Below are 13,424 nucleotides of genomic sequence, written 5' to 3'. Positions count from 1 at the left end.
AAAATGTGCACTTAAGATTTGATTTGTTCATGGTACTTTAAGTAAGTTAATTAAAATTAAAATTAACAATTTTTCAATGCAGAAAAAAAAAAGATCCAGAAAAAGATAATTCCTGTAGATTGAAAATCAAGTGGAAGAAGTTAAATTTTTTTTTAGAAGTTAAATTTAACAATGTCAAAAAAAGTATCTGTTCTTTATATAGTTCAAAAAATTTAATACAGAAGGGAAAATAAAACATTAAAAACTAATAGGAAATATTAGATTTCCATCTTTTTCTACCCTCTTGATTGATTTCGATATCATGAAAAGTGTATCTTCCTTGTAAATTTGAAAGAAATCGCCTATAAATCACTCATAAATGTCTTTCAATGGATTTATGTCTTTGACTTTCCCAGTGTCTTTTTTTTTTTTAACATCTTAGTATAGTAGTATAATTGCTTTACAATGGTGTGTTAGTTTCTGCTGTATAACAAAGTGAATCAGCTATACATAAACATATATCCCCATATCTCCTCCTTCTTGCGTCTCCCTCCCACCCTCCCTATCCCACCCCGCCTATCCCACCCCTCTAGGTGGTCACAAAGCACCGAGCTGATCTCCCTGTGCTATGCAGCTGCTTCCCACTAGCTAGCTATTTTACATTTGGTAGTGTATATATCCCAGTGTCTTCTTATTGTCATTGTTTTGTTTACATCTTCTGCTTCATTTTGAATTAACTTTGGTGTCTTTATTCCTAGAAACTGTTTATTTTATCTAGTTTTTTTTTTAAATGAGCAGAGATGGTTTTATTATTCTCCGTATTATCTTGATTATTTTCTTGATTAAATTTGCCAGAAGGGTTTTATTTGTTTGCTTGTTTCTGCCTTGGCCACTAATTCTTCAATTGTCAGTCTGGTCCTTTTCCCTCCTGGATGTTTTCGAGATATTCATCTGCTTTCATTGAGCTTGCAGTCTGGTTACGCAAACAACAATTTGGTAGGAAAATGAAGAGTCGCTGGCCCCTTTAAAAAAAAATAACTGATAATTTTAGAAACTCTTCGAGGAGATAATTTCAAAATCCTCAGTGAGTTTTTACGTTTTATTTTAAATTTATTTTTATTTCGGGTGTCTTAAAAAATCGTTTGTTTAATCGTTTCTAAGCACTTTCAGGCAATTATCTTTGCCGTGAGAAGTTCATCCTAAATTTGGTTTGATTTTATCAAACTACACTATTTCCGGGAATTTTTGTTTGTTTGTCTTACTGTTCTGGTTTTGATTTTTAGCACCTGTCAGGCTGCTCGGACTTTAAGAAACACCTGCCAAAACAGGCAAAGTACGAGTCGATTTGAAAGCTCCCTGGCATCCCTGGGTCGGTCTTGCCCTTCTCGACCTCTCTCTCGCGAGATTTGGAAACCGGAAGTGCATTATACTGCTGGAGTCTCAATTGCAGGAGGCGGTGTCTCGGTTAAGGTTGGCGGGATCTGAGCGATCAGTCGGGTCTTCGTTGTCCGGCCTGGGCTGGCTCTGGTTTAGGGGGTTGCGGGCAGCGCTCCCTGCCTCGGGCCGGCAGCATGCGGGTGGCTGTGGCCGGCTGCTGCCACGGCGAGCTGGACAAGATCTATGAGACGCTGGCGCTGGCGGAGCGGCGCGGCCCGGGGCCGATAGACCTTCTGCTATGCTGTGGCGACTTCCAGGCTGTGCGCAACGAGGCCGACCTGCGCTGCATGGCCGTGCCGCCCAAATACCGCCACATGCAGACCTTCTACAGGTGAGGGGCGTGGCCTGGGCCCGGGCCCCCGCGGTGCGAGGTGTGACTAGCCAGCGGTGGGGGCAGAGAACCCGGGCTGTGTTCGAATCCTGTCTGCTGCTGACCAGCTGTCTCTCTAAGTTTCCGTCTTTGTTCACGCTGTGTGTCTAGGAACTGGCGCTTAGTAAATGTCACTTTTCTTCTTTCCATTCATCTGTTTTGTTTCGGAAGGGATCGCAGCCTGAGGGGAAAATCTGGAGGAAGAAACTGACAGGTTAATCTACTTTATGCTTAATAGGACTCTGGGACTAATCCATTTATTGATCTAGGAGTTTTTATTGGACGCTTGCTATGTGCTAGTCCTCATTCTAGAAACTAAGGTTGTAACAGTGAACTGACGAAAGTTTTTGACCTCATTGAATATACGTTGGCTTGAACCCAAGGTGGCAGCCCTGAATCATTCTTAAGGACAAGGATGGACAATTCGTTTAGAAAGAGCTTAACTTTTTATGATGAGCTCAGGTTTTTTTTTACTTCGGACCTTATTTTGCTTTTCTGCTATGCCTAATAGTACAGGCATGCCCAATTGCTTTTCTCTATGTCTCATTTCTGCTATGCCAACTGACAACTTTACCCTTATGTTCTAGGTATTACTCTGGAGAGAAAAAGGCCCCAGTTCTCACAATTTTCATCGGGGGTAACCATGAAGCCTCAAATCATTTGCAAGAGTTACCCTACGGTGGCTGGGTAGCACCAAACATTTATTATTTAGGTATGTGTTCGTGGGTAATTTCTTGGTCTGATAGCATCAAAGAGCCTGTCAGGATTTGTATATCAGTTGATCAGCATCTTGAAATATATGGTGTTTTGGGAATGTCTCTTGATTTAAATAATCATGAAAATTTAATTAAAATAGTTCATTTAAGTAGGTAATCATGAAAATATGTCCATGCATCATCTAGTGCTTTAAGCAATACTTAATATAACTGCAAAGAGCTTCTGTACGATTTGCAATCCCTTAAATTTTTTCTTACTCTTCTTATTAAATTAAAAAAAAACTTTTTATAATGGAAATATTTAAACATACACAAAAGTAGAGAATAGTATAATGAATCTCTGTACCTATTAAACAGCTTTAACAACAATTATTGTTCTGCCATCCTTCTTTCAACCCACTCCCTGCCTAAACTCTTTTGTGGGAGGAGGTGACCGGAGTATTTTATCTTATTTTTATCTATTTATTTTTTAATATTTTATTTATTTATTTATTTGGCTGCGTCAGGTCTTTAGTTGTTGCACATGGGATCTTCCTTGCGGTGCGGGATCTTCCTTGAGGTGGGCAGGCTTCTCTCTAGTTGTGGCGCCTGGGAGCTCTGGAGCTCCAGAGTGCGCTGGCTCAGTAGTTGCGGCATGCGGGCTCTAGGGACTTAGGGGCATATGGGATCTTAGTTCCCTGACCAGGGCTCAGTCCCGTGTCCCCTGCATTGGAAGGTGGATTCTTAACCACTGGACCACCAGGGAAGTCCCAACTGGAGTATTTTAAAGCAGACCTCAGCCATCGGATTATTTCACCTGTAAATACTTTAGCATGTATTTTTAAGTGACGAGGATTTAAAAAAATACCACAAGTACAGTACCATGATTATACCTATTACCTATCATTATCTGTTGCCTAGTTCATGTTCAGATTTCCCTGATTATCACAAAGATGTCTGTTTTACAGTTGACTTGTTCAAATAGGATCCAAACAAGGTCCACACTTTCATTTGATTGTCATGATTCTGAAGTCTCTTAGACTATAACTGTCCCTTTTCGCACTCTCTTCTCCCCCAAACCCCCATGCTGTTTATTTGTTGAAGAAAATGGGAAATTTATCTGGCAGAATTTCCCACATTCTGGGTTTAGCTGACTGGATTTCCTTGGGTTGTTTAACGTGTTCCTTTTATCCTCTGCATTGCTTATAATCTGCATTTAGATTTATAGACCTGATTAGGTTCAGGTTCAGTTTTAGTTCTTTTAAACTATACAGTCCTTTCATCTCTTTATTTAAATGTTTACAGGTGTTTCTAGTGATGACATTATAACTTCAGAAATTTAATTTCTCTACATCATTACTGATGGATCATCTTTTGACAACTGTAGTATTGTGAAAAGGTGAAATTGTCTGAAGATGATCAATCAAATGAAATATAGAAACTGCAGGTTTCTGTATTCTATAAGTCAAAGGTATACGTTATATATACCTTATATATAACATATAAATCCATCATAGGACATTTTCCCCTATTTCCCCCGCCCCATCCCCATATTCCTTTAGGTACCAAATTATGTATGTCTGTTTCCCTCTTCACACTCCCTATCTCATTTGTTCCTTCTTTTCTGCTCAGTCTCTTGCCTCCGTAGTCTGTCTCCCTACTCTACGTTATATATTGTTGGCATATTTTCTATGTAAAAGGGTAACCTCATCATGACACTTAATTTTCAAATAATTTTAAGACTGCATGATATTCTAGGCCTCTAAACTGTTTGTTCAGTTAGTAAAGATTGCTTTTGCCTACAGTAATTTTATTTAACTATGTAATTTTTCAGGCTTGGCAGGTGTAGTAAAATACCGAGGTGTAAGGATTGGTGGAATCTCTGGTATCTTTAAATCTCATGACTATCGAAAAGGTATTGTTATGCTTTTTTTTTTTTTTTTTTTACATTTTATTACATTCTTTTTTTTTTTTTAATTGGAGTACAGTTGATTTACAATGTGGTGTTAATTTCAGGTATACAGCAAAGTGAGTATTGTTATTCTGAGAATTGTTTTTAAACTTTAGAACTTCCATGCCCCATAGTAACTTAAGCATAATATACAGTTTGACTTTTTCATTGGATTTCTCCTATGAACTGATTAATTTATTCTTAAATTTATATTATAAAATATTTTATAAATATGAAAAAATAGAGAACACTAGAACATATTATCTGTGTATACACCATCTAGTTTTATTTGGTATTTTGCCACTTTTAGTTTTGATTTTTAAGAAATAAAAGAGTACAGATACAATTGAAGTTAATTGTTTATCTGTCCTCAATCCCATCTCTCTCCTTTTATTCCTCCCTTACCTCACCAGGCAGTCACTATTCTGAATTTGGTGTTTATCATTCACTTGATTATTTTATATCATTACCATATCAGTAACAGATTTAAACAGTGTATTATATAGCATGTTTTAAACTTCATATAAGTGTATCATTTTACATGTATCTTTCTGCAACTTGCTTCTTTGTTTAATATGTTTTTGAAATCCATGTTGATACATGTAACACTGTCATTTAAATTTGTGAATAGTATTCCATTGTATAAATATACCACACTGTATCTGAATGAATTATATCTTGATTTTAAAGTTAAAGGAATAGCTTGGATCCACATTGATTTTAAAATTCCATGAATTAAGTTGACAGCTAAAACTTACATCCTCAGTGTAACTGTTAAATCACAAGTCTGTTCCTTGCTGCCCTGTTCCCCATGATTCTGAACTATTGGGATGGGTCTACAAAAATTGGCCATCTTCTACATGGCAGGTGTGGGCACAAATTGGGACCACTCTTTGGAGGAAAATTAGTAACATCTGTGGAAATTATAGAAGTATTCTGACTCAGGAGTTCTACTTCCAGGAATTTATCTACAGATATATTCCACAAGTGCAAAATGATATAAACAAATGTATTTCAGCCTTGTTTGTAATAGCAAAAGATAGGAACTAGTTAAATGTGTCATGATATAACTATACAGTGCAATGCTATGAAGTCAAAAAGAAAGAAAAAAGAAGCAGCTCTATGTGTGACTAATATGAAAAGAACTCCAAAATAAGTTAAGTGAAAAAAACAAGGCACAGAAAGTGTATAAATTATACTGCCACTTGTATAAAAAAAAAAAAAGGGAGGATAAAGAAATATGTATATTATATGCATAGATGACATCCCTGGAATAAAATACTGAAACCTGATTAACACTGGTTCCCTGTAGGTAGGGTTACTGATGGATGCGGGAAGGAATAGGAGAACCCCATCCGCTTGTTTTAGTAGCTTGATTGACGTAAAATTTATGTACCATTGTAAGTACACAATTCAGTGATTTTAGTAAGTTGTAGAGTTATGCAGCCTTTAGCACCATTCGGATTTAGAACATCTCTATCATGCCTAATAGTTTTGTGCCAAACTTAATCCCTGCTCCCACGCCAGCCCTAGGTACCCACTAGGGTCTACCCTCCAGGAGGAATACTTTTTACCCTATGCCTTTCTTTTTTTTTTAAAATTTATTTTATTGAAGTATAGTTGATTTACAATATTGTGTTAATTTCTGCTGTACAGCAAAGTGATTCAGTTACACATATATATACATTCTTTTTCATATTCTTCTCTATTATGGTTTATCACAGGTTATTGAATATAATTCTCTGTGCCATACAGTAGGACCTTGTTGTTTATCCAGTCTGTATGTAATTTGCACGTGCTAATCCCAAACTCCCAATCCATCCTTCCCTCACCCCCCCCTCCCCCTTACCCTATACCTTTCTGATGGTATCTTTTAAATCTTAAACTATGTGACTAAACAGTGTATTCCAAAATTAAATATAATTTAATTTAAAAAATCATAAGCCCCCCACTTATTTAGATTTATAGTTGGTGATCAGTTATTAGAAAATACCAGCATTTTGAGAGCAGTGTTTTTTTAATAAAATTTTCAAGAACCAAAAGCATTGATGACAAACATCAGTTTTGGAGAAGTGTATGTATGTATTTATACTTGCACTATTTAAGGGAGTTGAATATAGCTTATTTCTCTTCTTCAATTTAAGGTCATTTTGAGTGCCCCCCCTATAATGCAGCTACAATAAGGAGTATCTATCATGTGAGAAATATTGAAGTCTACAAATTAAAACAGGTATGTAAAAAGTACATTACAACAGACTTGAAAAAATGGTAAAGTAATTCTCTACCAGAATGTATTTTGATCTGCTACTTCCAAGAAGAGCTCAATTTGGTACTTCCACAATTTGGATCTTGAGTTGTTTTTAGGAGGTTCACAGATGAACATTTATAAAATTTTAATGGCTATACATTTATTTTAGTGATTAATAATAAAATAAAATATGTGATCCATGACTTCAGCTACTATTCCTTAGGGTAAGGCTAAAGAATATATATTGGAATAAAGTGATACTTTAAAGAAAGTGTTGAATATTTTATTTTAAATAATGATATTAAATAGAAAATAATAGTGAAGATGATATGGGAAAATTGTGAAGGTGATAACCGAAACACTGGCTTAACTGGAGAGTAAATGAAACTAGGTTTTTGTTTGTGAACCCATTAAATGTCTGACACCGGGCTAAGCAGCTTTCATCCGTGATAGTTCATATAACTGTCACTCAAATTCTGTCATGCAGCGTGTCCAACTTTGTCACACTAAGGGGGAGAGGCCAAAGGCTCAGATAGATAAAGTAACCTGCCCGGGACTTCCCACACAGTTAAGTGGTAGAGCCTGCCAGACTGAACTCAGGCCCTTCCCATCATAAATACAGCCTCGACTGGAACATAAAGATGTTTACAGGTATGCCCCATTCATAACAGTTTCTTACCTGGAATCCTTTTTCCCTTTACTCATCTAAATCTTACTGGTCCTTGGAGACCCAGCTTAGATTTCACTTCCCAACCAGTGTTCTAGTTTAAAGTCCTCACCCTTCTCTGAATTTTTGTAGCACTTATTGCCCATACCAGCTTTTCAGTGGTTAGTCATATCTATCTTACCTTTTGTATTTTCTTGAACACTTACTTAAATTATTTTAATTTAGTTTTCCAAGTATTTGCTTTGGATTACTTGACAGTATGGAGTATATTTTGTGTTCTCCCCAAGAAGATACCAGCTACCTTAAATACCTCTAATATAATTTTTGTAGTAAACAGAGAGGTTTTTTTGGTGTTTACTATGTGAGTCCATCAGGAAAAAAAAAAGGTTTACTGTAGGTTAGGTTTACTGTATCATTTACAAGTCTCATGAAATCTGGACATTGATCTTAAAACAGTAGTTTCTTTACTAAAAGGGAAAAGAACAGTGCATGTTGTAGATTTTAGAAACCCAGTGCTAAAGACCTTAGCCGATTGGCAATCTAATCAAAGTGTGTCTCTATTGAACTGCCTTGCCACGGAAAATAAAGGTGATTTGTCAGGCAGAGAGAAAGCTGTTTCTCTTTGCCTTGATGAGTGAGTAGCTCAGTATTTCTGTGACTTCCTTAAATAAAGTGTTCTTAGAATGAATTACACAGAAATCTAGAGGTCTCCGTGGGAGAGAAGGGAGGGGATTGCTTTTGGTTAATCTGTTTTTAAGAGCTTTCTTTCTTTTCTTTTTCTGTTAAAGCTGAAGCAGCCTATGGACATATTCTTATCTCATGATTGGCCGAGAAGTATATATCATTATGGAAATAAGAAGCAACTTCTTAAGACTAAATCTTTTTTCCGACAAGAAGTGGAAAATAACACATTAGGAAGTCCCGCTGCCTCAGAACTTTTAGAGCACTTAAAACCTACTTACTGGTTTTCTGCACACCTTCATGTGAAGTTTGCAGCCTTGATGCAGCATCAGGTAGAAAACAAAATGCTTATTCTTTGATTTAACAAACAGTTATTGAACATCTACGGGCTAGGCCCTATGGGCATAGTTGGAAAGTTAGAGAAAGAAATCAAAGATAACTTTCCTTTTGTGAATAACTCAGTATCCACTGGGGAGAAGGGACAAGCAAGCAATTATAAAATAGTGTAATAAGTTTGTGACAAAAAGTGCTAGGATACTGTGGGAACACCTAAGCCAGGCCATGGTGAGATGGGGATGTGGACAGAGAGATGAAGGGATAGAGAAGGTTTTCTAAAGGAATCGATGGTGCCAGGAAGAAGCAGATTATCAGGGTAATGTAGGCCCAGGGACCGATGTGTGCAGAGGCTGGAGGTCTGAGAGCGTGGTGCCTTTGGGGAAGTGCAGCTGGTCCCTGGGGCTGAGGCACAGGGAGAGATGAAGCTGGAGTGAGATGATAGCTGCCTTCTGGGACATGCTCTGGAGTTCGGGTTTTAACCAGAAGGTAATGGGGAAAGTTGGGGGTGGTGAAGTCAGAGTTTCATTTCAGAAGGATTAGTTTGGCAGCAGTTTTGTGTGTGGATTGGAGTAATGTAAAATGGGAGGCAGAGGAGGCTATGTAAGCAAAAGATGAGGTCCTAACCTAAGGCAAAGAGGGAACGCAGAGAACGAAGCGGGTTCCAGAGAGATTTTGGAAGCAGAATCATCAGGATTTAGTGACAGAGGGAGGAGTGAATCTAGAATGACTCCCAGAGTTTTCCTTTGGTAATTGCATGGGGATGGTGCTTGATGAAAAGTAGAAAATAAATACCTACTTAGAGTTAGGCTTTAATGGAACTATGCAGTTCTTCCTTTCACCTCTGATTCTGGTTGAATTCTGACTTTCCCATAAAGTATCCCATAGGAAATACGTTTAGAAAATGCTGGGTTAAAAAAGTTCGGGATTTCTTCCCAGAGGCTTCTGTAGAATTTCTGAGAGTCCCGTGTGCTAATGGGCATTACCTTTCTCTGAGAGGGGGGATGGGTTGTGCAGCGCTTCCTGAACTTACCTGACCAAACCCTTTCCTGCGGTAGAGGTACACTTCGGTGATGCTCTTCGCACACGGTTTGGAAGATTCTGTCTGAAAACATTCCTGTGGGCCCTCTCTGTTGTGGGCTTATTCTTACTCCCCAGCTTCTCTGGGAGAAGAAGGCGAGGTTCCTCTTGCATTTTCCTTTGGGCTGTTGCCAACGTGATTATCCTCTTCCCACGTCCAAGTCTTCTGTTTCTGTCGGTCACTTTTCCCACGTCTGTGTTACTCTCCTCTGTCTCTTGGGGCTCATGATGCTCTTGGATTGCTACTGAAGCACGTAATTTGCTACTTTTCCCGGATTCTGTCTTCTGTTGTCAACCTCAGGGACTTGTGTCTCTGAATTAATATGTTTGATCCCTTTTTCTTGGCTCCTCAACTGCGTCTGACTTCACCAGTATTCTGTCTGAGCCCTTCTACTAACACCAAAGGTCATCTTTCCTCAGCACTGCCCTGCTGCCAGGATCTGCCCGTGATCTGTGTGCATCCCACCTCTCAGTCCCTCCCCACCACTGAATTGAAACCTGGTCCTCAGCAGGGTGTCCCATCGCTTGCTTCCTTGTCTTTCTTCCTCCATGTGCCTTGCTGTTTTTAGTGAGTCACTTTTTACTTCTTCCAGTGTGACCTTCATGTGTGTGATCCTCCCATGTTTCTTTCTGCTGGTTCATTTTTTAGAAAAGAACTTTATTGGAGTATAATTTCCATATCAAAAAATTCACCTGTTTTACGTGCAGAATTCAGTGATTTTTAGTAAGTTTCCAGAGTTGTGCAAACATCATATAATCCAGTTCTAGAACATTGCCATCACCCCAAAAGATCCTTTGTGCCTCTTTGCTGTCAGTCTTTGTTCCCACCCTCAGCCCCAGGCAACCACTAATCTGCCTTATCTCTATGGATTTGCCTTTTCTGAACATTTTATATAAGTGGAATCATGAAATACATAGTCTTTGGTAACTGGTTTCTTTCCTTTGCTTGCTTTTGAGGCTCATTCTTGTTGTCACATGTGTCAGTGTTTCTTTCATTTTTATTGGTGAATAGTATTTCATCCTATGGAGTATATATATATATATATCTACTTTGGTGTTGTATCTAAGAATCTTTGCCTAACCCAGGGTTACAAAGATTTTTCTCCTATGAATTCTTCTACGAGTTGTATAGTTTTAGCTCTGCCAATTTACTTTTAAGCTCTTCTGTTGTCTCATCTTTAACCTTTGTGTTATTTGCTTTAAACCTTTGGTTTTTTGTGTTATTTGCTTTATTTAACATTATCATTACCACCATTTCTTTCTGCTTTGACTATTGTAAGGAAATTGAAGGCCAGAGAGTGTAAGTGCCTTGCTCGTCATTGCACAAGGGGGTATAGAGCTAACTTGTTTTGGAAAAGTAACCGTTGTTCCTTTGACACACAACTTAGGGGATTGGGTAATAAAGATTATTTCCATCCTTTTCAATGTCTGAATTGCCTGTGATGCTTTTAACATTCTTTCTTAAATTATGGTTCTTTCTTAAATTATGGTTCATATTGTCTAGGCCAAGGATAAAGGACAGTCAGCCAAAGCAACCAAATTTCTAGCCCTGGACAAATGCTTACCACACAGAGACTTTCTTCAGGTAAAAAGAAAATGAAATAACTTTGCAATATAGTTTTACTCTTCCAGTGATTAAAAAAAAATTGTCTCCTTTCAGAAATTATTGGTGCTCTTTGTAATTTATGTGTTCTGAGATTTCTTTGGGAATGTTTAAGTTACATTAATGTTTTTAAGCTACTAAATTAAATTCCTTTAAAACTTTATTGTTATATTGACATTGTTAGAATATTAAAAATAGATATGTATTTCTTAAAATTACCGATTTCTTCTTGTAGGTAATAGAAATAGAACATGACCCCAGTGCTCCTGATTACTTGGAGTATGATACTGAATGGCTCGCTATTCTCAGGGCTACTAATGATCTTATTAATGTGAGTGAGCGCCTATGGAATATGCCTGAAAATAATGGCCTGCATACAAGGTGAGTCTGACCTTATTTAGGATTTTCCCTCTCCATTGTATGCACAGTTTTTGTCCCCTCCACCTTATTATTATTTTTTTTAAATCAAAGGAGTTATTGCTACAATTCAAAGTTTATTGACTGGCATGAAAATTGCAAGTTTTCCATCCAAGAGATCCAAGAAAATAGACTGCTGAGCACCAAGCCAAATAAGTGTATAAGTGCATCAAACTATAAGCACATAAGTGCATGAAACTTTAAGACTGTGGAGATGTGGTTCACACATTAAAATAATTTGTACTTGTTTTAGGGAGTGAGTTAAGGACAGCTTTTTCTAAGAATTGTTTTTTTTTTTTTTTTTTTTAAAGATTTATTTTATTGATTAATTGATTGATTGATTGATTGCTATGTTGGGTCTTCGTTTCTGTGCTAGGGCTTTCTCTAGTTGCGGCAAGTGGGGGCCACTCTTCATCACGGTGCGCGGGCCTCTCACTATCGAGGCCTCTCTTGTTGCGGAGCACAGGCTCCAGACGCGCAAGCTCAGTAGTTGTGGCTCACGGGCTCAGTCGCTCCGCGGCATGTGGGATCTTCCCAGACCAGGGCTCGAACCCGCGTCCCCTGCACTAGCAGGCAGACTCTCAACCACTGCGCCACCAGGGAAGCCCTAAGAATTGTTTTAATCTCAAAATGGTTCTTTGCTAAGTTAACTATAATTTTATGAAGTGGAATTCTGAAATGTGGTTTATTTTTTAACGCACCTGCTGTCCATAGTTAGATCTGATCATTTATTGTCCGAGGCTGATAAAATGTAAAAAGCTGTTGTTTTGGACTTTTCTAGGTGGGATTACAGTGCAACAAAAGAAGCTATGAACGAAGTATTGGAAAAATTGAATCATGACCTCAAAGTTCCTTGTAACTTTAGTGTAACGGCTGCTTGTTATGACCCTAGCAAGCCACAGACACAAATGCAGTTGGTTCATAGGATCAGTCCTCAGACTACTGAATTTTGTGCCCAACTTGGCATCACTGACATTAACATCAGGCTTCAGAAGGCCAAGGAAGAACAGCACGTGTGTGGTGACTCTGAAGAGCAGGATGACGTGGAGAGTAATGACTCTGGAGAAGACCCTAGTGAATATAACACAGACACATCCGCCCTGTCCTCTATTAATCCAGACGAGATAATGTTAGACGAAGAAGAGGAATATGATGATAGTATTGTAAGTGCACACAGTGACATGAATACACCATCTGTAGAACCGTCTTCTGATCAAGCTTCTGACTTTTCTGCAAGCTTCTCTGACATCAGGATCTTGCCAAGTTCCATGACTGTATCTTCTGATGATACATCTGGTTCCCCAGTTGGCAAGGAGGGGAATTGCGGTGACCCTGTGGAGTTGGGGGATGGAAAGGACTTAACCAAGGTGCCGTTGAAGAGGCTGAGTGATGAACATGAACCTGAACAAAGAAAGAAAATCAAGAGGAGGAATCAAGCCATCTATGCTGCAGTGGATAATGATGATACAGCCTAAGACAGTTTACTTGTTTTAGTGTTATATGTAGATATGTGATTTTTGAGACTATATTTTTAGAGCTGGATCTTTGACTCAAGACTTTGTAATAATCAAGTTACATAAATTTTAGTGAGGTATCGACTTTATCTTTAGACCTTTGTATGTTTCAGGTAAAAAAATATTAAAATTTCATATATTTACTTGATTGGGTACCCCTTTTTCTGAGAACATATATTATTCACTTTCATTTTTTTCAGCAAGCATTTCTTGAACACCTACTTTGTACCAGGCACTCTTCTATAAGATGGCACTACAAAGATGAGTAAGACAGGGATTTTTGCCTTCATAGAGTTACTATCAATCACTGTAAATATTTTGGTGTATAAAATATGGCATATTTATATTTTGTTTTACAGTTAAGTCATTATTGTATATGTACTTATATATGCTCTCTTTTCATTTATTATAAATACTTTCTCTGGTCAGCTCTTAATGTCTATCGAATA

At 37.9% G+C, this 13,424-nt stretch overlaps 1 protein-coding gene across 1 annotated transcript; it reads left to right on the top strand.

Annotated features, from left to right (window-relative positions):
- Positions 1 to 1,422: 1,422 nt before the first annotated feature.
- On the top strand, positions 1,423 to 13,082 carry DBR1 (debranching RNA lariats 1). The gene is made up of 8 exons (XM_068547327.1): positions 1,423 to 1,747; positions 2,374 to 2,498; positions 4,316 to 4,396; positions 6,577 to 6,662; positions 8,136 to 8,360; positions 10,946 to 11,026; positions 11,280 to 11,425; positions 12,243 to 13,082. The coding sequence occupies exons 1-8, from the start codon at positions 1,551 to 1,553 to the stop codon at positions 12,934 to 12,936; spliced, it is 1,635 nt and encodes a 544-aa protein (XP_068403428.1). The 5' UTR covers positions 1,423 to 1,550; the 3' UTR covers positions 12,937 to 13,082.
- The last annotated feature ends 342 nt before the right edge of the window (positions 13,083 to 13,424 follow it).

This window comes from Eschrichtius robustus, chromosome 6 (genome assembly GCF_028021215.1).
Source record: "Eschrichtius robustus isolate mEscRob2 chromosome 6, mEscRob2.pri, whole genome shotgun sequence".
Lineage (NCBI taxonomy): Eukaryota > Metazoa > Chordata > Mammalia > Artiodactyla > Eschrichtiidae > Eschrichtius > Eschrichtius robustus.
Note: the sequence above shows the minus strand (reverse complement) of the source record. Positions and strands in the feature narration are given on the sequence as shown.

Excerpts from the sequence above, each read along its gene's own strand:
- DBR1 (XM_068547327.1), top strand. The coding sequence starts at position 1,551 with ATGCGGGTGGCTGTGGCCGGCTGCTGCCACGGCGAGCTGGACAAGATC. Across the intron at positions 1,748-2,373 it reads CACATGCAGACCTTCTACAG|GTATTACTCTGGAGAGAAAA; the intron begins GTGAGGGGCGTG and ends CTTATGTTCTAG. Across the intron at positions 8,361-10,945 it reads CAGCCTTGATGCAGCATCAG|GCCAAGGATAAAGGACAGTC; the intron begins GTAGAAAACAAA and ends CATATTGTCTAG.